The sequence below is a fragment of the Balaenoptera acutorostrata genome, chromosome 20 (assembly GCF_949987535.1).
Source record: "Balaenoptera acutorostrata chromosome 20, mBalAcu1.1, whole genome shotgun sequence".
NCBI classification, from domain to species: Eukaryota; Metazoa; Chordata; class Mammalia; order Artiodactyla; family Balaenopteridae; genus Balaenoptera; species Balaenoptera acutorostrata.
Genome location: NC_080083.1, coordinates 51,755,601 through 51,780,432, shown reverse-complemented (window position 1 = coordinate 51,780,432; position 24,832 = coordinate 51,755,601). Strand labels below are relative to the sequence as shown.

At 59.7% G+C, this 24,832-nt stretch overlaps 3 protein-coding genes across 14 annotated transcripts; all 3 read right to left on the bottom strand.

The window, feature by feature from the left end:
* Positions 1-527: 527 nt before the first annotated feature.
* On the bottom strand, positions 528-7,905 carry PCYT2 (phosphate cytidylyltransferase 2, ethanolamine). 5 transcript variants are annotated; one of them, XM_057536035.1, is made up of 13 exons: positions 7,741-7,904; positions 5,790-5,878; positions 5,052-5,213; positions 4,729-4,795; positions 3,975-4,059; positions 3,761-3,805; positions 2,899-3,037; positions 2,554-2,636; positions 2,227-2,304; positions 1,983-2,048; positions 1,752-1,817; positions 1,388-1,476; positions 528-835 (listed from the first exon to the last, which is right to left on the bottom strand). In XM_057536035.1, the coding sequence occupies exons 1-13, from the start codon at positions 7,827-7,829 to the stop codon at positions 736-738; spliced, it is 1,158 nt and encodes a 385-aa protein (XP_057392018.1). In that variant the 5' UTR covers positions 7,830-7,904; the 3' UTR covers positions 528-735. The 5 variants fall into 5 exon arrangements, with proteins under 5 accessions (XP_057392018.1, XP_057392019.1, XP_057392017.1 ...); XM_057536036.1 differs by having other exon boundaries at positions 528-1,302; positions 1,388-1,446; XM_057536034.1 differs by having other exon boundaries at positions 528-1,302; positions 7,741-7,903.
* Positions 7,906-8,193: 288 nt separating this feature from the next.
* Positions 8,194-14,746, bottom strand: SIRT7 (sirtuin 7). Of its 3 annotated transcripts, XR_009006246.1 has the most exons (11): positions 14,590-14,746; positions 14,382-14,519; positions 14,190-14,294; positions 12,476-12,546; positions 12,314-12,386; positions 10,822-10,920; positions 10,511-10,747; positions 10,289-10,426; positions 10,004-10,110; positions 9,471-9,556; positions 8,752-8,884 (listed from the first exon to the last, which is right to left on the bottom strand). XR_009006246.1 is itself a non-coding variant. In XM_057535490.1 (10 exons), the coding sequence occupies exons 1-10, from the start codon at positions 14,740-14,742 to the stop codon at positions 8,686-8,688; spliced, it is 1,320 nt and encodes a 439-aa protein (XP_057391473.1). In that variant the 5' UTR covers positions 14,743-14,746; the 3' UTR covers positions 8,194-8,685. The 3 variants fall into 3 exon arrangements, 2 of the variants coding, with proteins under 2 accessions (XP_057391473.1, XP_057391474.1); XM_057535490.1 differs by lacking the exon at positions 9,471-9,556 and having other exon boundaries at positions 8,194-8,884; XM_057535491.1 differs by lacking the exon at positions 9,471-9,556 and having other exon boundaries at positions 8,194-8,884; positions 10,289-10,369.
* Positions 14,747-14,806: 60 nt separating this feature from the next.
* On the bottom strand, positions 14,807-24,103 carry MAFG (MAF bZIP transcription factor G). Of its 6 annotated transcripts, none has more exons than XM_057535493.1 (3): positions 23,870-24,103; positions 19,745-19,807; positions 14,807-19,647 (listed from the first exon to the last, which is right to left on the bottom strand). In XM_057535493.1, exons 2-3 carry the CDS (start codon positions 19,778-19,780, stop codon positions 19,195-19,197), a joined length of 489 nt encoding a protein of 162 aa, XP_057391476.1. In that variant the 5' UTR covers positions 19,781-19,807; positions 23,870-24,103; the 3' UTR covers positions 14,807-19,194. The 6 variants fall into 6 exon arrangements, with proteins under 6 accessions (XP_057391476.1, XP_057391478.1, XP_057391477.1 ...); XM_057535495.1 differs by having other exon boundaries at positions 23,866-24,000; XM_057535494.1 differs by lacking the exon at positions 23,870-24,103 and adding an exon at positions 23,235-23,256.
* Positions 24,104-24,832: the final 729 nt, after the last annotated feature.

The window sequence follows — 24,832 nt, the reverse complement described above, 5'->3', positions numbered from 1 at the left end:
CTGGAAGGAACTGGCAGAGGACTGAAAAAACATCACAGTCCTCACTCTTGAACACCACAGAGCCATAAACCACTGCCACTGTTCCCGCCCCACCCCATCAAGAGGTGACCGGGGTCAGCACCCTGCAGCCACTGCACTACTCCAAGTGTACCCTGACTTGGGTGCAGAAGACCCTGAGATTCTGTAGACCTGGCCAGGAAGCAGCCCCTAATTCCTTCCTGGATCAGGTAGCCCAGGGTAGCCCACGCGACATCATGTGGGCCGCGGGGTGTCAGCCTCTCATTTTCCCCATGACAGATCCTGGGGCCAAAGGTACTCTGTTGGTCCTTGCCTCCCTCCCCTCTTTTTTTGTCACCTGCCACGTGGGAGGCAGCTGGAGGTGCCTGGGGGCCCAGATCTGGGGGGTTCCTTGCTGCCATCATGCTGCCTGCTGCCCCCCTCCTTGCTGGGTGGGCAGTGGGGAGCAGGGCCAAGGTGGTGGGTTTCCTGTTCCTCCTGCCCTGCAGGGTGGAGAGCCTGAGGCAGAGCACCTCCCAGCAGGTTTATTCGGTTGCACACCAGCTGGTCAGTTACAAAACCGAGAACAGTCTGTGGGGAGGCTGGCCTGGGAAGCAGGGGGCGCAGCGTCCGGGCATCAGGCCCCGGGGCATCAGGGACACACTGCAGGGCAGAGGCCGCTCACGTGGGAGGCGGCATGGTCTGCACTCTGAGGAGGAAAGGGGGCGAGCCCCTGGGTCACTGCTCCCTGAAGCTGGCTCCCACGGAGGCCGGGCGGGCAGGAAGGCCACCGCCTCGAGCTGGGCAGTGGGGGACATCCAGGGTCTGCAGGAGCTTCCTGGGGGCAGAATGGGGAGCAGCAGTGGAGCCGGAAGGATGGAAACTGGGCCTTCCCAGGCATGCAGGGTGGCACCCCTCTGTTGAAGGTGCCCCCTGCTCATCCTGCCTGTTGGGCTGCTCCACTGTGCTGGATCCCCTCACTGTGCAGCTCGGCAGGAAGGGCAGGAGGGCCTGCTGCAAGACGGACACCTCACGGGCAGGGTGAAAGGCAGTGTCCTCCACACCAGCCCTTCCACGGCTGGGTGGTTGGAAAGGAGGGCACCGCAGCTTCGTTAAAAACCGAGCCAAGCTCCCGAGGCAGGGCTGGGACAGGGCCAGCACTCGGAGGGCCCTTGGCGACCTCTCCCCTCTGGTCAGAGGTCACAGTCACTCTCCCTCTCGGGCCGTGCCTCCTGCTGACTCATGGCCTCCAGGAAGGCCAGCTCCTTGGCCTCCTTCTTCTGGTTCCGGGCCTCGTACTCCAGCCTGGGGGCCAGGTGAGGGTGAGTGGTGCACCCAGACCCAGGCCTCAGCGGCTCCCCGTGCCCCCAGCAGCCTGGCTGAGACTCACCTGTTCTTGATGATGCGCTGGACAATGAGATCCGTGGTGAGGTCATTCCCACTGTCGATCTGACAGAAAATACCCCTTCTTTTGGGCTCCTGGAGGCCAGGAGGAGGAGGAGGTGAGAGCCCTCCTCTGGACCCCAAGGAGACTGCCCTGCTGCCCTGGCTCAGAGAGTTCCCACCCCACTATGGTGGGGGCAGTTATTCCCACCCGTTAGCAACCTGCCTCCTTAAGCCGTGAGGCCATCAGCGTGGCAGCTGTCACCCCGTCCATTTCCCAGACAGGCATGATGAGGTGCGGGGGCGTTAGGTGGCTGGGAAGCATCAGACAGTGGCCACCTCATGTCAGTCGAGGGCCCAGCATGACCCACCTCATATGGGTCGGAGCCATCCTTGTCAGGCACGATTTCCGTCTTCCCATGACACACCAGGTCCACCTGGGGAGGAGGCAGGGGTCACGGAGCCCTCCCAGCATCTCCCCCCATGGTCCCCTGCCCCCAGAAGGCCCTCTCCAGGGAAGCAGCCTGGGCTCAGAGAGCTGGCCTGGCCCTACTCAGTCAAGACCCTCCCTGGAAGCCGCCCGCCAGGAGCCCCGTCCTCACCTTGAAGTGATCCAGGAGCTCTGCTGTGACCGAGTACGGGGCCCCAATCACCACTTCGGACACGTACTGGGCGGAAAGAGAGCACAGCTGGTTAGATGGGCCTCACCAGGCTGCAGGGTAGGGGCTGAGAGGCAGCATGGTGAAGCCCCAGGCTCCTGTACCCCGGGGAGGGTCCTGGGGAGGAGCAGCTCCAGCCTGGGAAGGAGACGCCACTGGGCCTGCCCACCTGCCCGCCTGCACTCACCCGGCAGGCCAGCACGCTCAGGGTCCGCTCATGCAGGTTCATGATAGGGTAGTTCTTCCCCTTGTAGTGGTTGACCTCCTAGAGCCAGAACAAGGCTGGGTCAGCTGGTGACCTCGGGGGTGGGCTGGGGTGGGAGTGAGGCCGTGCTCCCTCCCAACAATCCCTCGTGGGGCGTCTGCCAGTGTGGGGAAGCCCTGGATGGGAGGCTCTCCCTGGGCTTCTCCCTGGGAAGAGGCCCAAGCTTGCCACCTCTGCCTCGCCTGTGCCCAACCCCAACCCTAGGAGCCCCTCCAGAGCCCCCACGCTACCGGCTGCCCGGGGTGAGACCTGGTCAAAGTGCAAGCCGGCGATGACGTAGGGCCTCTCCGCCAGGCCATGTACCTTCTCCAGGAAGTCCACGTGCCCGATGTCTGCGCCCAGGTTAAGGATCGAGGAACCAACGAGGAGCGGCCACCCACAGAAGCAGGGGCTCAGACAGGTACCTTCCCACCCACCTGCTCATGCCTCTCCATGCTGATAGCGGTGCCCCTGCACCCCACCCCAATCCTGGGCCTTCGAGAGTCAGGGAGGCCCCTCTAGGCCCCACAGCCCACTGGGGCAGATGTGGAAGCACACAGAAAAGGCCTGGGGCAGGGACAACACCCCCCACCCCCCCCAAGTCCCAGAGGATACGGAACAGGTCAAAAGCACCAGCCACGTAAATGACCGTCTCCCCTGGCTGGGGCTCCTTCCCCGAAGCAAACTGGATGATCTTCTGGGATGTCTGTAAAAACTGGGACACGCCCGTCCAAGGGTTCCGCCCCCCAGGACACTGTAAGCCGAGAACAACCTGGTCAGCGACAGAGGCCTCGCAGGCACGTCCCTTGCCTGTGCCCATCCTTGGGCCTGCCCACATCCGCCTGTCAGTCTGCTCTGGGAGGCACAGGTGTGAGATGGCGGGGGCAGGTATGGGGGCTATAGGCCGGGACTCCAAACCCCTAGCCACAGCCTGCCACTCGCTTGTCGCTCTGCTGTTGTTTCCAGGCAGACATCTCAGGCAGAGATGCCTGGCTGGCAGGTGCCTGGTTCACACCACGACCAGGCTGGGCGGGGCTGCTATGGCCGGTGGGACTGGGGTTCTGCCCCATGGCCACAGCAGGCGCTGCAGCCAACACCACCTTGGCCTGGCAACGAACCCGCTAGGAAGCGGCCAGCGGACACGGCCCTCGTGGGGACCTGGCACCCTGAGGCCACCGTCTCGTCACCCGGGAGGAGCCTCCTGAGGAAAGTGTCTCCCTGGAGGGTGTCGGGTGAGAGAGCTACAGAGGGAGAGAGGACCAGGCCACCTGGTTAGAGACCCCTCGTTCGCGGGCAGTCCTCACTCCTCCTCCATGCAGTGGCCGCTGCGACCGGCCAGCCGGCAAGACTGGCGGTCAGTACCCGGTCAGTGTCCAGAAAGCAGGGAGCAGGATAGAGGGCAAGGCTCCAGGCCAGCCTTTCCCCAGGGGTGGCCTGGGGGTTGGGCAGCGGCCCGGACAGCACAGGCGACACTCACCTTGCCAAAGCTGTCTGCGTACTCCCGGTACTCGGAGGACATCTCCTGCACGGAAGGGCAGGGGGTTGAGGGGCCTTGCCCTCCAGACGCAACCAACCCCAGGACACCGAAGCTTGCTGTCCTAGTGCCCACTGAGGGGCAAGGGTGGGGTAGGCGATCCCTCCCTCCCAGCCCTGAGACCTCGGGGATTCCGCTCTGGCCCCCAAAGACTCACCTGGCTGCTGTGATGGGCCTTGGTCACGAGCAGCATGCGGCCAACGAGGTCTGTGGTGGACACCCCCTGGGTGCGCTTGCATTCTCTGGGAAAAGAGGTGGGGTTGGGGCTCTCATCCTGGGATACACCTGCAAGGCTGCACCTCCTACGGACACCTAATTTGCCCCACCTAAAGGGCAACTCTGCTTGTGGCTGAGTCTACCGTGGTCCAGCCCCCAGCCATGCTGTGCACAGACCCGGGCGTCTCCTCGCTACTCTCAGCCACAACAGAAAACCAAGACCAGGAGAGTGAAGGGACCACTGAAATTTTATCAACCAAAGGAAATGACTGGACAGAAGAACGCTGTCATCAAGCCCTAAGTTCGCAGTGTCAGGGTGAGCAGGCCATACAGGGGTGGCTCTGGTCCTGTTCTGTCCACTGACGCCCAGGTCCTGCCTCACTACACACTCCCTGCCAAGGGAACCCCAGGCTTCACTGCCTCACTCAAGCCGCTGGCCACACTGGCCTTTTCAATTAAAGTGACTCAAATGTAAGCCAGGTCCCCAGTCATACCCCACGTTTCCCCTGCTTAGCAGCCGCCCGTGGCCAGTGGCTACCGTACTGGGCGGTGCAGATGTATGGCACCCCCAGCTCCAGTCCAGGCCACGAGAAACAGGCTGTGGCCCGGACGCTGCCCTCACAGGCAGAAGGAGCTCGATGGGAGCTGGGTGCCCCGCTCCTCGAACAGCGGGGCACTCAGCAAGTAGAGCTTACCTGTACCTCCCAGCCTGCTTCACTTCCTCGTAGGTGTCCCGGCCATCTACAGTCAGTGTGATGTCATCTAAGGGGTGACACGCACACGAGAACAAGGATCTTAACCCAAAGCCATGAAAACCTCCAGGCCCACACCTCCACTCCAGGCCTGCCCTGGTGTGAGTGTGCTCCTTTCTGGGGAAGGACCCAGAGCTTCCTCAGACCCTCAAAGGGCTCTGCACTCCCCAAAGTGTGAGGAGGCCAGCACCTCCGGACGCCCTCTGATGGTCAGGTCTGGAGCTGCCCAAGTCCCCTGCCCCGGGGGCTCTGCTCTGCCCACTCACTCCCGTGGACGCAGAAGTCGCAGCTGTACTTGTCCAGCGTCTCCAGCGTGGTGACATAGGGGGCTGCTGGCACCACTTCGTCCACCCACTTGATGGCCTGCACCATCTTGTACCTTTCCTCCTGAGTGAACACCGGGGGCCCCTTGTGCTTGGCGATCTCCTCTAGGGAGAGAGAAGAGGGCAAAGGACAAGGTGGGTGACCCCTGGAAGGCTGGCCACAGGACCACTGGCCCCTCCTCAGAAGTCCCCTCCCAGAATTGAGCAGGGTCTGCGGCCACATGAGGGCTCACGGTGGGAGGCTGTCTCTCATCGGGCCCTCAGCCCACGAGGCAGGACCACAAGGAGCAGCCCTGCTCTGTCCTCTGTGAGCCAGTACAGGCGCTGCGGACGCACTTGCTGGGTAACTGCATGCCCCTCACCCCCAGCCAACCAGAGTTCCAGGTACGGTCCGGGGTTCCCTTTGATGGCTGGGTGCTCTGTCCTCAAGAGCCTTGGGAACCAGGAAGGGGGTAGGAAGTGGGCGGCATACCTGGACTGATCCACTGGACCACCCCTGCCCCCCAAGCTCATGACAGGATGCAAGATGGGAAAGCTCTGGATGGCTCGGCCTGGGCTGGGGCGAGCCTGTGGAGCTGCACTTCTGGGGAGGACGGCTGGGCCTGGCCCTACCCACCACGGGGACCTATGGCGCCTGTCACAGGCGTAGGGGAGGAGGGTGGGCCTGGCAGCCCGGCTTACCGTCAGTGTGTACACCCACGATGAGGTGGTCACCCATGGCCCGTGCCTGGCGCAGCTGGTTGGAGTGGCCATAATGTACCATGTCATAGCTGTGAAGAGGGCAGGGCCGTCATCCCAGTGTTGGGGGTGCAGTCTTGCTCCTCTGCAGTGTCCTTAGGAAGCCCTCTGAGAAGCCACCATGGGGAACTGCTCCCAGGGTCCGGCTGGGCCTGGGCTTTCAGAGGGGCGGGGTGCTCAGCTCTCCACATTACTGATCCCTGGGCTCAAGGTCAGACTGAGCGAGCACGGCTGTGCCCGGGGACAAGGCCTGGCGGACCTGAGGGCTGGTTAGTGCACAGAACAGCCCCTGCTCCCCACACCTGGGACAGCACTTTGCCCTCAGCCCCTCCCCTTCCCAAATGCAAACTGTCACGGGCAGTCCCTTTGAGACGTAATAGAAACCAATGTTAGTTCAGGGGTGGACTGGGCTCTGTACTACCGTGAAACAGCCAGACAGTCCCGGGGGCCAACACGAAACAAAGTCCAGCCAATGAACAAGGGCAGTTGCTGGCTTTAGAAATCCTGCCTGCTCCCCAGGGCCTCTGGTAACTCAGTGAGGCTTTGCTCTCTGGGGCCAACAACCACCTCCCTATCGCCTGGTTCTAGAGCTTTCATCCTCAAATCCAGGCCTGGTTAAGAGTGAACTCTCAGCTGAAGGCCACACACAGCACCACAGCTCCACTCGGGTTGCCATGTATGGCGGGGGGGACCTCCACTTCTCTGTGGGCCCTGAGGTGGGCCCTCATGCTCACACTGCTTCTTCCCAGCCTTGTATTGCCCTCTGAGTAGGTGGAGCTGTCCCTGCTTCTCCAGTTGACCCAGGTGTACAAAACCATTCTACTCAGCGCCACCTGCTAGCCCCACCCCAGCACATCAGGCCCCAGCAGACAAGCCAGTGGGGCACAGGGCTCTGGTCCTGGGCTAAGGGAAGAGGGAAGTCCAAATTCAGGAGCCTGGCAGGCTTTTGTGCCCACTGCACAGGCTGGGCAGAAGGAGGGTGCACGGCACAGAATGCAGGGTGGACCTGGGTCCAGGCTGTATCCCAGTCACTGTGGCCTGTGGCTGTGGCCTGCTGGAGCAGGGGCCAGGCCTGGTCAGGGCCAAGGTCAGAGTCAACGGACAGGAAGCCACGCCCCCTCCACAAGGTGACTCAGGTGCAGGCCTAGGAGTATGGCAGCCCCACTTGCTGGCCGCTGAAACCCTGGGCTAGCCCAGATGTTTTTCTTTCTCTGCTTCCATCAAATAAGGTCTGAGGAAGCAACCAAGACGTCAAGTTATCACTAGAGGTTCACTTTCTTCCTGTCTGCTGACAGCCTCAAACCTATCTCAACACCACTTCAGCTGTCTGGCTTGCCAGAAGAGAGGACAGTTGGGCATTGTAGCCCTCCTCAGATGGACCCAGGAGCCTGGGGACTTCACTAGGGTCTTACGCAGATCGGGCAATGCCTGCGCTGACGCTTGCCCAGATACCTAGGAGAACTTTCCTGGTTTTGTGCCGGCAAGCTGCGAGCCGGACAGGGAGAACTCTGGGAAGACATTTTGGGTGCACGGCTCCTTCGGAAAAAGAGAGCTCCTAGGGCACCGAAATGATTAAAGTCATCAAGGTAAGACACGCAACTTTGGCCACTATCGTGCACGAGTTAGGCAGGTGGGACCGCCTGGCTGGGTCTCCGGCTTAAAGGCAAACGTGAGAGAAGGAGCGTCCGGGGAAGGCGCTCATTTAGGGATCCGCAGAAAGACTCCAGCAACCCTCAACCGCGCTGCCCGCGGCGACGCGGTGGCCCGGGTTCGAGGCGTCCTACGCGGCCGAGGCGCCGCCCGACCCGCGCTAGCCGGCCGCCCGACCCCGGCGAAGGCGGCCACAGCTGTCACCGCGGCCCCGCCCGCGCCCCCCGCCCCCCGCCGCGCTCACCAGCCATCGCACCACACCCGCACGGCGCGCCTGCCCCCTGGACCCGGCCGCTCGGCGCCGCCTGCCTCCCCGTGCCCGTTCCGGATCATGGCCCCGAACCGGCGGCGCGGCACGGCCGGCTCTCCACTCCCAGCCGCCGCACCTCGCGCACGCACGCGCCGTCACGCGGGCCTCACCCGCCTCTCACGGCCAATGGCGAGCGCCGCCCCGCCCCACGCGCAGAGCACCGCCCCCTCACCTCCCCCGCGCGGCCAATGGCGAGCCCCGCCCGGGCCGGGCCCCGCCCCTCCGCTCCCGGCCAATGGCCTGCGCCCACCAGCCTTCAGCTCCCACCTGGAGCAGCAGTTGGGGCAGGACCACGTGGGGCGCATCCGCCCCTCCAAGAGTCTCGCCAGGCGCCCGCTGCCACCCACCGGTTCAGAAAGACAGTCAGTCACTCGGTGACAGGAGGAAGACAGTGCAGAGATATTTAATAACAATAAAAAAGCCTGCTGAGAGCCAAGGCTCAAAAACCACTCCTTTGCAGCATACCCAATACAGAAAAAGGCTTCTATAAATTTAACATTTTTAGTAAGAAGTGGTAGAAATAGAGTTGAGGCCCCTGAGACTAGCCTAGTGAATGAGGTAAGGCAGCCGTGTGCTTCCTCTTAGCTGGCCAGGTGTGAAATAACCCGAGTCCTGTTTTCACAGAGGGTGTGGCTGCCACCTCTTTAGAAGAGGCTGCTTGGGCGAGGTGTCTTCTTTCCATCATTAGGCCCATGCGGGGGGCAACCACAGCAGTGCAAGGGAGCTTTCCACAAGGACAAATGGCTAAACACGTCAGGGTGAAAATGTCACCCCCAGAGAATTCCAGGGGCAGTCCTGGCCTTAACAGTGCCACTTGCCCCTGAACAAGAGTCCCGGCCATTTGCAAAGTGCCATCATTGTTCTCGGTCAAGCACCAGGTTACGTTGCTTTCTTCCTTTTTGTGCGTTTGGTGCAGCCCCTGCCAAACCAGCCGCCCAGGACAGGGGCTGAGCTAAGTGGTGCACCCCGGTCCCCAGGCCCAGGTTCTTCTCGACTTCTGCACAGCGACTTGCGACTGTGGCTGCCTTCTTCACCCGCACGCAGGGGAGTGGCCAGCGAGAAGATGGGATCCTGCCACCTACGCAAAGGGAAAGCTGGGTCAGGCGTGCCTGGGAGCCCCTCACAATCACAACCCGCCCCAGGACGGGAAAGCTGACTGAGGTTACCCTGCGTCCCTCCCACATCTTAACCATGGCTGGGCTTTGCTCAGTGGTAGCTCCAGAACATCTGCGAGAGGGGTAAGCTCCGCGAGTAACTCAAAGGCCAGCACCCAGACTAGCCCAGCCTCTGCAGAACTCAGTCCTCGTCGGTGATTGAGGGGGCTGTGCACACATGGGGTAGGGCGGCAGTAGCCCCAGGAAGGGTGAGTCACTAGCCAACTCTGGGCCCCACCTTTCACTTGTATGGCCAGGGACAGGTAGACCAGACCCTCTTCCCCTTCCCAGACTGCAGGACTTGACGGGAGGGAAGCTGACTAGGGAGACGCGGCCTAAACACTACACCGTGAAGAGATCATGTGTCTGACTGAGATGTAGAACCACATATCATAAACTTAATATACAGATAAGCACTGATAAAGAAAATGAGCTAAGTTAATGCGAAAAAAAAAAAAAAGTACAGTACACAATAGGCCCACATTACAGAACACCACGAACATAACATACAAGAATTGCCAGGCCCAGAAGGTGAAGGGATCCTTAATTCTCGAACCCTTTGATTAAAAGAAGTTATTGATTTCCCCTATAAGACCCTGAAAATTCACAGAGAAAGAAAGTGTAAACTTTTCACTCAATACACACACCACGTCTAAATTATCACAAATTCTGTATTAAGGCACAATTTGTTTAAGCTTCCCCAAAGTATTCCAGCTCCCCAAGCCAAGTGCACCCAGATCCTGATGAGCAGAGTTGCTGAGAGCACATCCCTTCAAGGCACCTTCCCGTCCAGGCTGCCTGAGGTGAAGGGGGACATCCAGGCGTACCCTGGCAGATTCCCTCTCCCCGCAGGAATCACGCCAGCCAGGACACCTCAGCCAATGCTGGGGCTGGTCCCTGCAGAGGCCACCACACTGCAGTCACACCTCAGATGCCATCTGCCACAGCTCAGAGCTTTCTCTACACTCAGCTCACGAAAGACAACAGACACAACCCATCCACACAGGGGCAGGGAAGCGGGGGATGTGCCTGTGCCCCCTCACCTGCTGTAGCGGGGGATCTCCAGGCCCAGCTCATCCATGAGGAGCCGCATGACGTCATCACACTTTCCGTGCAGCTTCAGGGCAGCCCAGTCATCCTTCGGGGTCCACTGGGGACAGGAGAAGGTAAGTGAGGACAGCATCTCACTCCTTCCCAATGGCCTGCTGGCCTTGGCCCCTACTCAGCCAGACCTCCGTGGTGCATTAGTGTGGGACATAAATGTCCCAGAGATTGCTGGCTCTCCTAAGGCCCGGGTCTAAGGAGGCACTTCGGAGCACCTGAGTTACCTGCAAGTTCACAATGTAGAGCTTGGGCCGCCGGCTGGGGGGCTTGGTCATGCACCAGAGATGTGGATACTTCTTTAGAACCTGCGGGAATGGACGGATGGACAGACAGACCACACACACACACACCAGGGAAGGAGGCTACAGGAAGCTGGGGTCTAAGGCTGAACTGGCCAGCTGTGGGCAGGCTCACCCCTGTTCCCATCCACGGTGCCATTCGCATACCTTTAAGCTGGAGCCTAAGCACAGGATTGTGTCTGCTCTGCTGGCAGCCTGGGTGGCTGCCTCCCAGTTCAGAGGCTGTCCCAGTGTCCCCCTCTCCCCAAAGTGCACGATGGTGTCCCGGAGCTGGGCCCCACACTTGTGGCAGGTGCGGCCGGTCTGGTGTCGGTGCAAGGCGGTGCGCTCCGTCACATCAAACACCCGCACATACTCCCTGTTGGGAGTGCAGGCTGTGCAGACCTGAAGAGAGTAGGGCCCTGTGAGCAGGAGCCACTGGCCTGCCCAGGCCCCCGAGTCCCAGAGGGACCGCTCACTTCGATATACATGTTCCCGTGGAGCTCCGACATGGCTGTGCGAGGCAGCCCGCTCCGCAGGTGGAGCCCGTCACAGTTCTGAGACACCACGTGCTGCACCTGGAAGGGCGACAGTGGCAGTCAGCAGGAGGAAGGGGGGAAGCAGCACTCTGGAGTGAAACCATACCGAGCCCTGCCCGCCCCAGAGCCCCCAAACCAGCAGCAACTCCGACACTGCACAAAGCATCGAAGGCAAACCCAGGGCAGCAGGCTGGTCCCAGCAGGACTCAGGAGGCTCCGGTGGGAAGGGCACTGGGCCCGCCCCCAACGACTCAGAAGCCCTAGGAGCCCCCAGGAGGGCAAATGTTTGCACTGCTCCCTCTTGGCTGGAAAGGAGCTTGGGGCCCAAACTGATGCTCTCTTGGGTCATCATGCTTCAGGTCCTTGAAGGCCCAGGAGGCTCGACCCCTTCCCCACTCGGTTGCAGGTGCTTAGCAGAGGATCTCCAGAGGCTTCCTACTAGCCTCCCCTGTATCTAGGTGGCTCCTGAGGTCTGTGGGAAAAATGCAAGAGAAACACAAGGGGAAGGGGCTACCCTCACGAGCTCTGGGCCTGTGTGGACCCTCTATGTGACGATTCAGCGGAGAGGCAGCCCTCTACTCTTGGAGAGGAAACACAGGAGGAGTAGAGGTAGGCTCAAACCAGGAATCTAAACTGCTTGGTGGGCACTCATCACAGGGTCCACTGGCTGATAGAAGTAGGATGCAGTTGTCACCTGGGCACCAAGGTGGCCCTCCTGGTCCTCGCCATGGACCCAGTGAGTACAATCAGCCCTCCATATCCGACGGTTCTATATCCGCAGATTCAACCAACCAAAGATCAAAAATATTTGGGGAAAAAAAAATCCAGAAAGTTCCAAAAAGCAAAACTTGAATTTGCCACACACTGGCAAGTATCTGTGTAGCATTTACATCGTATTTATACCGGTTTAAGTAGCACTGGCATTTTATTAGGTATTACAAGTAATTCAGAGATGATTTAAAGTATGCGGGTGGGGAGGACTTCCCTGGTGGCGAGTGGTTAAGAATCCGCCTGCCAATGCAGGGGACGTGGGTTCGAGCCCTGGTCCGGGAAGATCCCACATGCCGCAGAGCCACTAAGCCTGTGCGCCACAACTTCTGAGCCTGCGCGCCTAGAGCCTGAACCCCGCAACAAGAGAAGCCACCGCAGTGAGAAGCCCGCGCACCGCAATGAAGAGTAGCCCCTGGTCGTCGCAACTAGAGAAAAGCCCGCTCGCAGCAACGAAGACCCAACGCAGCCAAAAATAAAATAAATAAAATAAATTTATTTTAAAAATAAATAAATAAGTAAATAATAAAGTATGGGGGGGGAGGTGTGCAGGTTATATACAAACACTACGCCATTTTATACAAGGGACTTGAGCACCCTCAGCTTTTGGTATCCAAGGGGGATACCGAAGGATGGCTGTACACCAGCCACCCTGGGCTCTTACCAGCTTCTGCTCGTGTAAGCAGGCGATGCTCATGTGGGTGAGGGTCGGCTCGGCCTCACTCAGGTCAGCAGCACTGCCAGGTAGAAGGGAAATGAAGGTGAAGAGAGCTTCAAGGTCAGGTCCCTGCTCAACTAGGTGGGAAGGCTGTGCTAGGCTGCTTACCTAATGCTTCTTCCTTTCTGAAGCAGCGTCCACACTCCATTAGGACCCCGGTAATCTGGGATAGAAGCTGCCTGCAGGTTCAGAAAGGAGATAAGCCCAGTGAAAAAACATCACTGTAGGCACTGGCAGAATTCCCAATAATTTCTCCCAGCACTTTGAGAAGTACTGGCCCACAGACTGGCCTCAATTCGTTCCTCAGGCTGAGCATTTCCTAGTCTAACCTGTCCTCCCAGATGGAGTGCACCCCCTGTGGCTCCTTCCCTCTGCCAGGACCCCTGCACCCAAACCTGGTCCAGCTCATCCTTCTAGGCTCCAAGGAGCCCTGCCCGTCCTGCGAGCCTCTCTAGCATGTCTGGACTCTGTGGCCATGTCTGTCCTCATACTGAGAGCGAGGACTGGTTAGGCTCACTGCACGCCTCCCTCCACGTTCTCACATCCTGATGCTGTAAGTGTTTCCTGGCCTACCTTCACACAGACCAACCTCTTCAATGAGATAAACATTACTGAATTTCCCAAGTTCCCAATCCAGTGAAACAGAGCCACCCCGAGAGAAGAAAACAGAGAGTGTGCCAGGATCAAGGTGCCCTGTGCTTCCTGAGGTGTGAGTGACCTCCCTCGTAGGGAGCCCTGTGCCCACCTGACCAGTAGGTCTGACTCACATGGAAAAAGGGAACCTTAAACAGTAACACTCAGAGCAAATTAATGAACAGCATGTGGCTTTAGTAACTGCTTACAGTTCTTTAAAAGGTGGTATTACTGCTTTTACATAATCTAATGACAAGAATTCACATGTGCCAGGGCTCCAGGTGTTGATAAGTTAAAGCAGTTAACATACCTCACACATTCTCGCTACTGGGCTTCTTCAGTCATCCCTGTATGGAGTGTCTTACTTCGTGTCTGTAAAATCTTACTCACCCTTCAAGGCCCAGACTCAATGCCACTTCTCACAGAAAAACAACCAGATGGGTTTCCCAGCTCTCAGAGACCACAGAGGGCATATCTGGATTTCTATTCTAGCAGCCTAGCACAACCAGCTTCACATTACAGTCATTCGTTTATATGGTTTATTATCATCACCTACGGACCTCTCCACAGAAATCCTTGCTATTCACCTCTGCTGGGCCTACATGTAGATCACACTCAACTTGCACCCAGCAATTAAACAACGTGCTATCCACACTGTCAAAGCTAGTCACGTTCTACCACCCAGGTAGCTTCCTGATAAAACTTATCAAAAGCCAAAACATTTCTCTTCCTTACCTGGTGCACTCTAATGCATACTGCCTTGTATTCCACTTACCTTACTTCAATATTCAGGATACACAATGAATGGGGAATCAGAAGGTAGTTTAGGGCTTAGCTCTGCCCATATAACCTTGTGACAAGCACCAAACTATTACACCCCGTTTTTATCTCTCTTCCTTTACTGTCTCTAACTGGGTACAAGAGAAAATTCAAGCATTTAAGAATGTTCATCTACATAGCGAAGTTCCAAATAGAGTCATTCTGAGTTTCTCTAAAAAAAGAAAGACCCTCAAGAGATGCTTTTAAGGCGAGCTTTTGCGAATCGGTACTGCTGCTTAACAGAATACGGTGTTCGGTGCTGGGGTCCGACACCCAGAAGGGGGCGCCCCCCGCCCGCCCCCGGCGGTCCGTGTTTCGCACAACCTGGGAGCCGACCCGGGGCGCGGCCGTCCCCGCCTCGTCTCCTTACCGTGCTGATCCCCGCGCCCGTGTAGACGACCAGGTGCTTGGCGTTGCGGACGGCGCTAGCCAGCTCCCGGACTTTCCTCCGCAGCTCCTCCGGGTCGTCGCACACCTGCCCAGACGCCGAGACCGGTCGTGAGCCGGCCCCGGCCCGCCCGCGCCCCGGCCCCCGCCCGGCCCGCCCGCACCCCGGACTCGCCTCCTCCTGCCGCCGCTTCAGGCCCTCGCGCCGCCTGCTCCGGCCCTGCAGCTCGGTCACCAGGTCCTCGCTCTCGGCCAGAAGCCGGCCCTCCTCCGCGCTGCGCTCGGCCGCCGCCTTCCTCAGGATGCGCGACACCTGCGGGCGCGGGGTGGGCGGTGAGGGCGGCGCGGACTGGGGGCGCGGCGCGGGGCGGGCAACGCCGTACCTGGCGGAGGCGCTCCCTCTGCTGCTCCTCCCGCAACCTCCGGACCCGCTCCGCCGCCTTGCGCTCCGACCGGCTCAGACCCCCGGCGGCCATCACTCCCGGGGAGACTCGCGCTTCCGCTTCCGCCTCCCGGCAGGCCGCGCGCCGACACATGCGCACGAGGCCCGCCCCGCCCTTCCGCCCCGCCCTTGCGTCGCCCCAAGGAAGCACCTGCCAGTCTCTTTAAAAGGTGTTTATTGATCATATACAAAATAAAGAAAACCTTATATATCACAAACATACACTATGTACAGCAATAAATACCCGGGGCCCGGCCCAGTGCCGCCCCTCCTGGACAATAATTTAGCAATAAATACTGCACAGGGCAGGGAGGGCGCGAGGCCGCCGCCACCCAGGTCAGCCAGAGTGCTCCAGTAGGGCCCCTCCCCACCTGGATCTTCAACAACCCCCCGCCCACCCCGGCAGATCCCAGCGTACCCACCCCACCTCCTGTCTTCAGCCCTAGGCAGGGCAGGCAGGGTCTGATCAACTCTGCTCCGCCCACCTCTCAGCGCCAGGAGAGCAGCAGAGCTGGACACACTGGACAGCCCTTGTCCTGCTGCCCTAAGATGCCAGGAGAAGGCTTTCTGTACCCACTCCCGTTTGGTTAAAGGCTTCAGATTGAGGGGATGTGGGGAAGGGCGGGGCTGGGACATGAGGCTGTTAGAGGGGTCCCCCCTTCACAGGTCATCGGGGACGAGCTCTCCTACACTCCAGCTCAGACTGAAGGGACACCCACGTACCAAGGCTGCTGCTGCAGAGTGGGGTGGAAATGTGTGCGACTGGTCCAACAGGTACAGCACATGCTCAGGACACACAGGCCAGAGCAGGACAAGCCATCAGTCTCGAGGGCACACCCCTGCCTCTTCCCATCTGCTTCAAAACCAGGCAGCCAAAAGGAAGGCAAAAACCGGCCAGCAAGAATTATTCAGTGGCTTCTGGGGGAAAAAAATCGTTAATGTGTTGGTTCCTTTCACCAAACCACAGCCTAAAAAAGTAACTTAAAAGATCCTAGAGCGGAAACAGTGTTGCAGGCTGTGGCTTCCCAGCTGTGGACGGAAGCTTTGGCCAACCGGCCACCCCAGAGAGGGAAGTCGCAGGGACAAGATGGGGCTCGACCACCCATCCCAAAGCAGGCTGCAGCTGATCAGAGCCGTGGGCCCAGCCACCGACCATCAAGGCTGCTGCTGTTGATCAGGGTTGTGCCCAGACCTGAAGCCTGGACCAAGAGTAGAAAAGCCTCCAGGGAGGCCTGGCACCCGGCAGAAACCAGCACACCACACAGCAGCCACAACTTCTCACCTGCACAAACGCAGTGCCACCTGGAGCAGCAGCCAAGAGCCATGGGGTGGGCTCCCTGGGGCCATACTCTGGGCAGGAGCTGACCTGTTCTCAAAGGGTTCTCCTCTGAAATCTGAGTGTCCATGTTGGGATAGGGAGGAGTTGGGCAAGGGCAAGGTGTGAAGGAAGGTGCACATTATGGTTTACTTAGCGGACAAGTTTGGGAGACTTGGCCTCGGCCAAAGCCCTCAATTCGCTGTGTCAAAAAGTTGAGGAGAGAGAACACAACACGCTCACAGTAGGGAAAACGAATTAACGAGAATCAGAAAGACGCCAAACAGTCACATGTGGACACAGGATCTACTGTCAATAACGAAAGAGAAGGGGAGAAGGGGCAAAGCAGCCCCAAGAGACTGGCTTGATGGGAGCAGGATGCTCCCCCAGACCCAAGGAACAGTTGCTCCAAATCCAAAAACCTCTAAAGGAAGTATAGCTTCACTAACTCCAGAAGCGTCTGTAAACCAAACCAAGGACCTGCAATTTCTGTTCAGCACATGCCCACCCTCAAACCCTCCTCTCTCTAGGTCTACAGCATGGCAGGGGTGCACAGAGATGGAGGAACACCTCCCAGCCAGGATAAAAGTGGGGACCGTACTTGGACATGGGGAGCCTGTCCCTCCCCCTGTCCAGGACAGGGCATGATCTCTCTTAAGGGATTCTTATGATGTGTTCCAACTTGCTGCTACAAGAAACATCAACTACTCTCGTCTGGACCTTAGGTAGACAGAGCCAGACTGCAGGGAGGCAAAGGAAGCCACTAAGTGATTTAGAGTCAATGGTCAAAATCTCCATTGCAGGCCAACCTGGGTACAGCCAGGAATGTCTCTGAATATCTAGGGCCAAGATCAGCCCATCAAGACAACAGAAGTTGACAGCACATCCCCCCTCCTATCCCACAGGCACACTGTAAACTCTGGGATGAAGATTCTGCTGTCCACAAGGTTAAACCCTGCCTGGCCGCACTGTTTTTTCTTTTCATTAGCCCACTTGTCTGTGCTTTTTCAGGGGTTCAGGGCCCCCAGAGAAGCCAACCAGCAACCCCAAGGAGTAGCCAAGCCCCACATGGCCAGAGCCAGGGCAGTAGCCTCTTGGGGGGCAGGCACCACAGGCAGCCCCATCACATGCCTACGAGCAGCTGCCTGAGCCAAGTCTGGGAGACTTGGCTGCCTCACCGAGTGGCCAGGACGGGGAGGTGGGCTCAGCCCCGGGGAAGCACCTCCACAAGCCGAGCAGTGGATCCCTGGAAGACACAGACCCCAAAGGGAGTTGAAAGAAGGCCCATAGCCAAGAGCTGCCAGCATGTTCAGGGGGAGATGGGGGACAGGACCTGGCCCTGGAGACCGTAGCCCTTGTCTGGCACTGGTGGAGACCCCCAGGCCCTCAGGCAAGGAGAAGGGGCTACCCCAGGTGGGCCCCGAAACCACCTGGTTCTGCCTGGGAAGCACCGTCCCGCAGCATGGAAACAGCTCTGGGATGAGTGAGCTGCGGGCCCCTGGGGTTCCCCTGCTGAGGCCTACACAAAACCCACCGGAACAAACCCCAGATTGGTGGCTGGAGCCCAAACACATTGACTGGAGGCCAGAAGGAAGACAGTCGGGGGCAGCTTGGCCCTGGCCTGGCGGGCACCCACAGTGACTCCTTGGTCCCTGCAAGCCCCCACCCAGGGCCAGAGACGGTGGGCAAGGAAGTAGTGAGGGGGCGGGACGGGGGCCCAGGATGACCCCCAGTTTCACCTACCCTGCCACTGGATCAGCCCAAGCCTGAGACACACATGCGAAGCCAAGGGTCAGCAGAGGGGTGTGGCAGAGCCCTGCATCTGACCTCCCCAGGGCTCGGGGTGGGCGCCAAAGCAGAAGAGGCTGGGCTGGAGGCACAGACACCCCAAGCTCCACTGGAGCAGGCGCAGCCTGGCACTACAGCCCAGGCCTGACAAGCCAGCAGAAGCAAAACCACAACCAAATCCAAAAAACAAACACGGGAGAACAGACACAAGAAGTGACACCCACAGGTCAAAGGTCACCAGAAGCACCAGCACGTGACGCTGCACAAGACCTCACCAGGCACAGACAACACCACGGCACCGGCAAGAGACGGAAGCAGGAAGGGCAAAGGAGTAAGTCACTTTCGGTACAATTGCAAAAGAGATAGCAAAGAGGACGTCAGGACGCGCCTTCTGGTCGCTCACAGCTTGGCTTTTTTTTGTCTTTTTTTTAACTAAGTTTTATAAATAACGTCTGATAACTCTGTGTATATAAAAACTAAACTCCAACAGCCACAAAGACTTGTCTGTAAGTTTACAAGAAAGGATTTTTTTTTTCTTTTTTTAAACTAGCAAAGTTTCTATTATACTTTCTTCCCTTTTCTGTTTATACGGTCAAATGTTCTCGCTTTTTTTTTTTTTTTAAAAAGACAGTTTTATAAATACTCTGCAGCTTTTTTTTTCCTTTAGCTTTTAAACATATAATTTAATAACTTCGTAAAAGGAACTTCTCTCTTTTAAATAAAGGGCTATGTAACCACACAAATAGGTCATGTAAACAGTGACACGGGACCCATTGCAGGACACTGGACACACCCTTCACGTACGCTCACAACCAGTGATTTGGTCTTGTTCAGTGCAACACGTCAGGTGTGAGTGCCAAGGCCCCCGGCCCACAGTCACACGACACCCCATCCCCCCAGCGCCAGACTGGTGGCCCCCCTGTCCAGGGCCCTCAGGGACAGCCTACTCTGCAGAGCAGTGCCCGTCTATGCCTGCAGGTCGAGCTGAGAGTGAATTGCCCGGCCCCCCGCTAGCCTGGTGGCTGTCAGAGCCTGTGGGCCATTCTGCAGCGAGAACAGCCTCTCTCCTGCCCTGCAGCCCCCCCTGCTCAGGGACACATGTGCCCCAGAGCACCCAGTCAATCTTTCTCTCTGTCCACTCCCACAGGCCGACTCTGGACTCCAAGCCCACCTGCCCGTGGTACAAAGGGGGCGGGGGCGACCCCATGTCACCACCAAACTGACCAATCCCAACATACAAAACACACGATGACAACGACGAGATCAAAGGGGCTCAGCCCGGCGCCCCTGGGGTGCAGGTTGTGCTTTGCAGGGAAGGGAGGAGGTAGGAGAGGAGGAAAAGAAGAGAAGAGGAGGAAGAGGAGGGAGGGAGAGGGGGACAGGGCTGCTGAATTTGCCATGCGCCTACTGGCCCCTTGCAGACCCGCCTGGGCAAGCGCGTCCCTACGACCGGGCGTCCGTCTTGGACTTTACTATCGTGATGACGCTGGTGGCGGCCACCTTGCCGGGGACGAGGGGCCCCAAGCCAGCAGCAAGGGGACCCCGAGCTGGCGCCACAGGGCTTCGGGCCACGGTCCTGGCGAAGTTCTGCAGGGCCTCGTACTTGGAGCGCAGGGCATCGAGCTCCAGCTTCATGCTGGCGTTCTCCGAGGCCAGCTTCTCCACCTCCTGCTGCAGCTCTGCCTTCTGCTTCTCCAGCTCCTCCTTCTGGGTCACCCGCTTCACGCGGCAGCTGGCGGCATAGCCGCGGTTCTTGAGCGTGCGCCGGCGCTGCTTCAGCTGGATGATCTCCTCCTTGGACAGGCCCCGCAGGTGCTGGTTCAGCTCCCGCACTGACATGGTCACCAGCTCCTCATCTGTCAGGCTGGTGCCATTCTCTCCCGGCTCCCGCTTCACCTGGGGAGGGCATAGCGCACGAGGTCACAGGCCAAGTGGGGGCAGTCTGCCCCTGTGCCACCCCAGCCCTGAGACACTGCCCACCCTATCTGCTCACCTTCAAGGCCTTGTTTCCTTTATTGGGGGTCGTCATAACCCGAGGGCACAGCAAGCAGGCACTCTGTGAGACAGGGAGCGCAGGTCAGGACCCTGGAGACTCTTCCCCTCCCCAGTCCACACAGAGCCCTGAGCCCCCTTACACCCTCTGCCCGCTCAGGGGAAGGCACCCAGTCCCCAGCCTCACCCCTTGCCTGCCCATTCCCCTGATACCTGGCCTCAAGGACCGCCCTTCAGCCTCGCCTCTCCCAAGCTGGGCTGCTCCCTGTCCGCCCTGCCCCTAGGGAACCAGGGGGGGAGACCAGGAGGGTCTGATGGGGGAAGGGGAACTGAAGGACTATTAGGGAGGCAGAGGCAAGAAAAGGGGCCAGGGGAGAGATTAGAAGGATGAGGGAGGGGCCAGCCTAGAAGGAAGCCAGGAGCTTTAAAAATAACCCCAGTGCGCCCCAGAGCACGGCTGTTCTGTTCCCGGCGAGTCATGCTGACTCAGCACATCGCTCCCGCTCTCTCACCAGCCTGGCACTCCCCAAGGCCGCCCGCCAACACAGCTCCAGGGGACTGGCAGCAGCAAGCTGCTGGGGCAACGAAGGCCAGCCTGGCCAACAGCAGGTGAGGCCCGGGAACAGCGCCCCTGTGAGTGTGTACTCTAGGGCTCTACCTCCCCTAAGCTGGCCTGGGGCAAAGCCCTGCTCCCACGAAGGCTCACTGGGCGTCCCCACTGGGGACTCGGGCAGAGGGGAGGATGCAGGAGAGTGCCAATTCTCCCAGACTGCTCACTTTGAAGAGCAGCAAACTGAGCTGTCCAACCAGCTCTGACTCTGTCTTTAACACTGGTGGGAGTTCCCCAGACCTACTGGTGGCAGACACTCCAGCCGGAGAAGCCGGGCCCTGGGCCCCTTCGCCCTCTCTGTCCACCTCTGCTGCTGATGGAGTAACCATCCTGTGGCTTTGGGTTGCAGCCTTTTGTACTCTGCCCCACCCCATCCAGGGTATTGCACAAGAGTGCCCACAATCGACCCCCCAGCGGCCTGCTCAGCCCTCTCTGGCCACTGACTACTCTCTGGCTCCCTGCTCAGGGTCCGCACCCACAGGGCAAGGAACAAAAACCAGAGGCCCCCCTCCCACCCACTTGGTCATCTTTTCCACAGCCCTGCCAAGGACATTTTTACCCACCTAGTCCTGGGATTCCTGGCTCAGCTGGACCCCCTCTGCCCCCCCCCACTCCCTCCATGACCTTCCAGGTTAGATGCAGGGAGGTAAACGGAGGCCTAACAAGCACTGTGGTGCGCTCCTGGAGAAGCTACAAGCACTCAGGCAATTTGGGGCTGCGGGGTCTTCTCAGCCCTATCAGGTCACTAAAGTATGGCTGGGGAGGTGGAGGCAAACACTCACTCAGGGTAGAAACCCCTCCTCACCCAGCCCTGTACCAGGATGCGAGGCTGCAGGCAAGGGGGCCAGAGACGCCTCCCCACAGCCATGCCCCGAGGCTCCGGCCCTACTGTTCTTCCAGAGCAGAGGATGGGGCAGAGGAGCTGGAGGCCAGAAGGTCCTCAGGGCCCCACGCCTACCCCGGGAGTCAAGTCCTCAAGGCAGAGCTGGAGGAGCTCCCCCAACCTCAGGTCCAGGTACAGTGTCACTGCACTGGTCCTGCCACTGTCAGTCCAAAGGAAAAGCCCTGGCACCAGCTTTTCCCACCCGCCATCCTCCCTCCACCCCACGAACGCTGAGCACACGGTGACTTCCTGAAGAGATCACACAGAAAAGTGCCAAGCGTGGCGGCCGGGAGCTGAAAAGTGCCTCCTCGGCAGATTTCACCCTCCACAGAAGCCCTGAACTCAGCACATCACAAGTGAAGCCAATCGCCTCCTAATCAAAGGTGTGCTTGTGCTCAGGTGGGGGAGGGGTGGGTCTCAGCAAAGCCCATGCTTCCAGCTTCCTGGCCTTGTCTCCACTACCTGGGGACACACACTGATGGGACAGAGACAGCTTTTGGGCATGGGCTGGGATTGATGGCTCAGGGCACCTCTAGAAACCAGAGGGAGGGGATCCCAGAGACCGGATCAAGGAGAACCCTCAGCCCTCCTCCCGCCTCTGCTCCCCCTGAGGCTGAGCACATTTTGTGGAGAAGGCATGGGTGGTTCCAAGGGCACCGATCCACCAAGGTACCCAGGGCCACCCACTCAAGGTGAGAGCCAGCCGGAAAGGGGAAAGAACTCCATCCCCTTCCCCTGGGCCCAAACTCCAGGGCATGGACAGTAGACAAGAGCCCAGCCCGCCCCTGCTCCTTCTCCTGTCCTGCAAACCCCAGTGGCCAAACCTCCCAAGCCAAGGCAGATGTGGCCTTGGTCACTCTGGCACCCCACCTAGACCGCTACACTCCCACTCTGCCCTTTAGACCCACCTCCTCCAGAAGCCCTCTGAAAAAAGTCTAAAACTTAATTTCCACCAAAGCATAAGTAGCTGAGAAGATTTGAAGAAACATCCCTCCAGGAATCTGCATTTTCCTGGGGCATAAAATTCCAGCCAAAAGATCAGCTGAAGTGTTAAAACATCTAGCATCTATAAGCTCAGGAATGGGGGAGAGGGAAGGGAATGCCTGAGGACAAACTACAAGGTCAGCCTTACCTAGCCATGAACGCATGGGCAAGAAGGGTCAGCCTGGTCTAGACGAAACACTCCCCCACCCCTGAAGACCAGGAACCATTCACACACCCAGGAAAAGTGGCTCAAGTCACACCACCCTGAGGCTGTCACTCCCCAGGATTCCCTACCACCTGGCCTGACACCCATCAGGGCCACGTTCTTTGCTAACCTGCACAATATTGCGCCCCAACCTCAAGTGGAACAACTTTGGGGTGATTGGGATTCTTCAACCCATGCTATCCACACCAGTCCACCTGCTGGGCACCCTCAAAGTTACCACCACCCGCAGCCTCAACCCGGACCCCAAGGCCAGGTTGCAAAGAGAGCCACAGCCTGCTCACCAGACACCTCGCTCCCCTGATCAGAGTCTAAGTCCTGCTGCCTCCTCTCATTTGCAATTGCCTGGTAGAGCTGCGCCTACTCGCCCTCTGCGCTGTCCACTGTCACCCAGGACTCTAGTACAGGCACCCCTCCTTCTCCCACTGCCTCAGCCTCTTCCCACCGGGAGACTTCCCAGCCTGGCCAACCAGACCAGTCATAGGGAAAGCCTACTTCCCAGCCCGCAAGCACGGCCCCCCTAAGCTCCTCCCCTCTTCTCACTCAGAACTATTTCCCAGTTTGGGGAGCTGTCCCAGAGGCGGGTCAGGGACCAGCAGCCTGAGAAGAGCCTGCCTGGGAGGGGATGGACAGGCCAGAGGCTTCACCCTCTACCCCGGGATAACCTGCACCGTGACCTCTCCATTTACTCCTCACCCACCCTACCCTAAACTCCCATATCAGCCCAAACTTAAGCAGGCGCCCCAGCCCGGGGCCTGGCCCCTTCTCACTCCCCACGGTTTCCCTCTTACCCCTGTTTCCCGGCCTCTCAGGCCCCTAGCTCTAATCCCCCCAGGCATCAGGACGAGCATCGAGTGACCTCATGCTGATGACTCAGCTAGTCTCCTTCTGGGCTCTGGCAAGCGTGTGACGGAGCGAAGCCGGAGCGGGCAGGGTCTTCCCAGCCCCCCCCCCACGTGCCGCTTCCTTCCCCTAGCCAGCCGAGGACCCCGCGCCTGGGAGGCGTTGACACAGACACCTGATGAATCAGCAGCTCAGGCTGGGGCCGCCGAGCTCTTCCACGGAGCCCTGGGCGCCCCGCTCGACCCCACCCTTTCCTCCCGCCACCCCGGCCGTCCCTCCCTCCAGGACTCCCCGGCTTCACCGAGCAAGACCAGCGCACGCCCCGCCCCGCCCCTGCGGGCCCGCGCGCCCACCCCAGCACCCCCGGCGGAGGGACCAGGAGCCGCTCCGGACCGGTGGGGAAATCGAGGCATGGGCCGCCAGCAGGGCACAGGGCAGACCCAAAGCCCGGAGCACCCGAACCACGCCACCACAGGCCGCCGGAAGGAGCAGCGGCCCCGCGAGCACCCGCCCCCGGACCGGAGCACCCACCCGCCCCCCTCTCGGCCCCGGCCCCGGCCCGGCCGCCGCCGCACTCACCCACCACACTGCGGGCCCGGCGGGCCGAGGCCGGGGCGGGGCGGGGCGGGCGCTCCGAGGCCGCGCGGGGCTGGCCGCGCGGGGGCTCCGGGCCCAGAGTGGGGGCTCGCCGCCTGCGCGGGCCGGGCCGAGCGCGCTGGGAAGGCCGGGCCGGACCAGGCTTGGGGCTCCGGATCCTCCTCCTCCGCCGCCGCCGCCGCCGCCGCTCCACAGACGTCACATGATGTTTGGTCACGTGGGCTCCATTCATGAAGCGGCGACGCGACCGGCTGGGGCTTAAAGGGGAAGGCGCGGCAGCGGCGGCGGCGGGGGCGGGGCACGCCCGCACTGCGCCTGCGCGCCCGGGCGCCGTCGCCCGGGCAACGCAAGCCGCGCCCGGTGGGTGAGGTCTCGCGGGACTGGCCCGGGCGCGCGCTCCCGACCGGCCCCGCCCCCTTCGAGGCGGGGCCTGGTGATCTGCCCAAATGCTCTCCTGAGCTTTCTGTGTAGACGTTTCAAAGGCCACGTGTCCAGGGTGCAGGTGCGGACCCGACGTCCCCACGCATTATGGAGAAGATCCTCATGATGTTTCTGATGCCGCCTGTCAGACTGCATGCACTGCCTCCGTAACTGGAGCGGGTCTCATCCCTGCCAGGAACAGTGGCCTGGCACATAGGAGACCCATATGCTCCCGGAGGTGAAGGGCTTGTCCAGGATTCAAAACTTAGGTCTGCTCAAGGCCGCCTCCAAGATCCTCTGTGTAGTGTGGTCTGTCTTCACGCAACATCCCGAGAGCTCACATGAGTGACAAGGACTCAGGCGGTTCCTGGAACGAGTCCGGCTCAGGGTGGGTGTGGGGTAAACATCTGTTGAATTAATAGTTGATGTAGGAATTGCACCTTTCCTTCCCTGTTTCATCAGCATCTGCCTGGAACTCAGGTCACTGGTCCATGTCTGCTCCTGCACTTTCTGTAAGGAGTTCTCACTG

Excerpts from the sequence above, each read along its gene's own strand:
- MAFG (XM_057535493.1), bottom strand. The coding sequence starts at position 19,780 with ATGACGACCCCCAATAAAGGAAACAAGGCCTTGAAG. Across the intron at positions 19,648-19,744 it reads AAGGAAACAAGGCCTTGAAG|GTGAAGCGGGAGCCGGGAGA; the intron begins GTGAGCAGATAG and ends TGCCCTCCCCAG.
- SIRT7 (XM_057535490.1), bottom strand. The coding sequence starts at position 14,742 with ATGTGTCGGCGCGCGGCCTGCCGGGAGGCGGAAGCGGAAGCGCGAGTC. Across the intron at positions 10,748-10,821 it reads ACGGGAACATGTATATCGAA|GTCTGCACAGCCTGCACTCC; the intron begins GTGAGCGGTCCC and ends TACTCTCTTCAG. Across the intron at positions 8,885-10,003 it reads GAGATCCCCCGCTACAGCAG|GTGGCAGGATCCCATCTTCT; the intron begins GTGAGGGGGCAC and ends CCCTTTGCGTAG.
- PCYT2 (XM_057536034.1), bottom strand. The coding sequence starts at position 7,829 with ATGATCCGGAACGGGCACGGGGAGGCAGGCGGCGCCGAGCGGCCGGGT. Across the intron at positions 2,637-2,898 it reads TGGTGCTTTTGACCTGTTCC|ACATCGGGCACGTGGACTTC; the intron begins GTATCCTCTGGG and ends ACCTGGGCGCAG. Across the intron at positions 2,049-2,226 it reads TGAGCGTGCTGGCCTGCCGG|TACGTGTCCGAAGTGGTGAT; the intron begins GTGAGTGCAGGC and ends CTTTCCGCCCAG.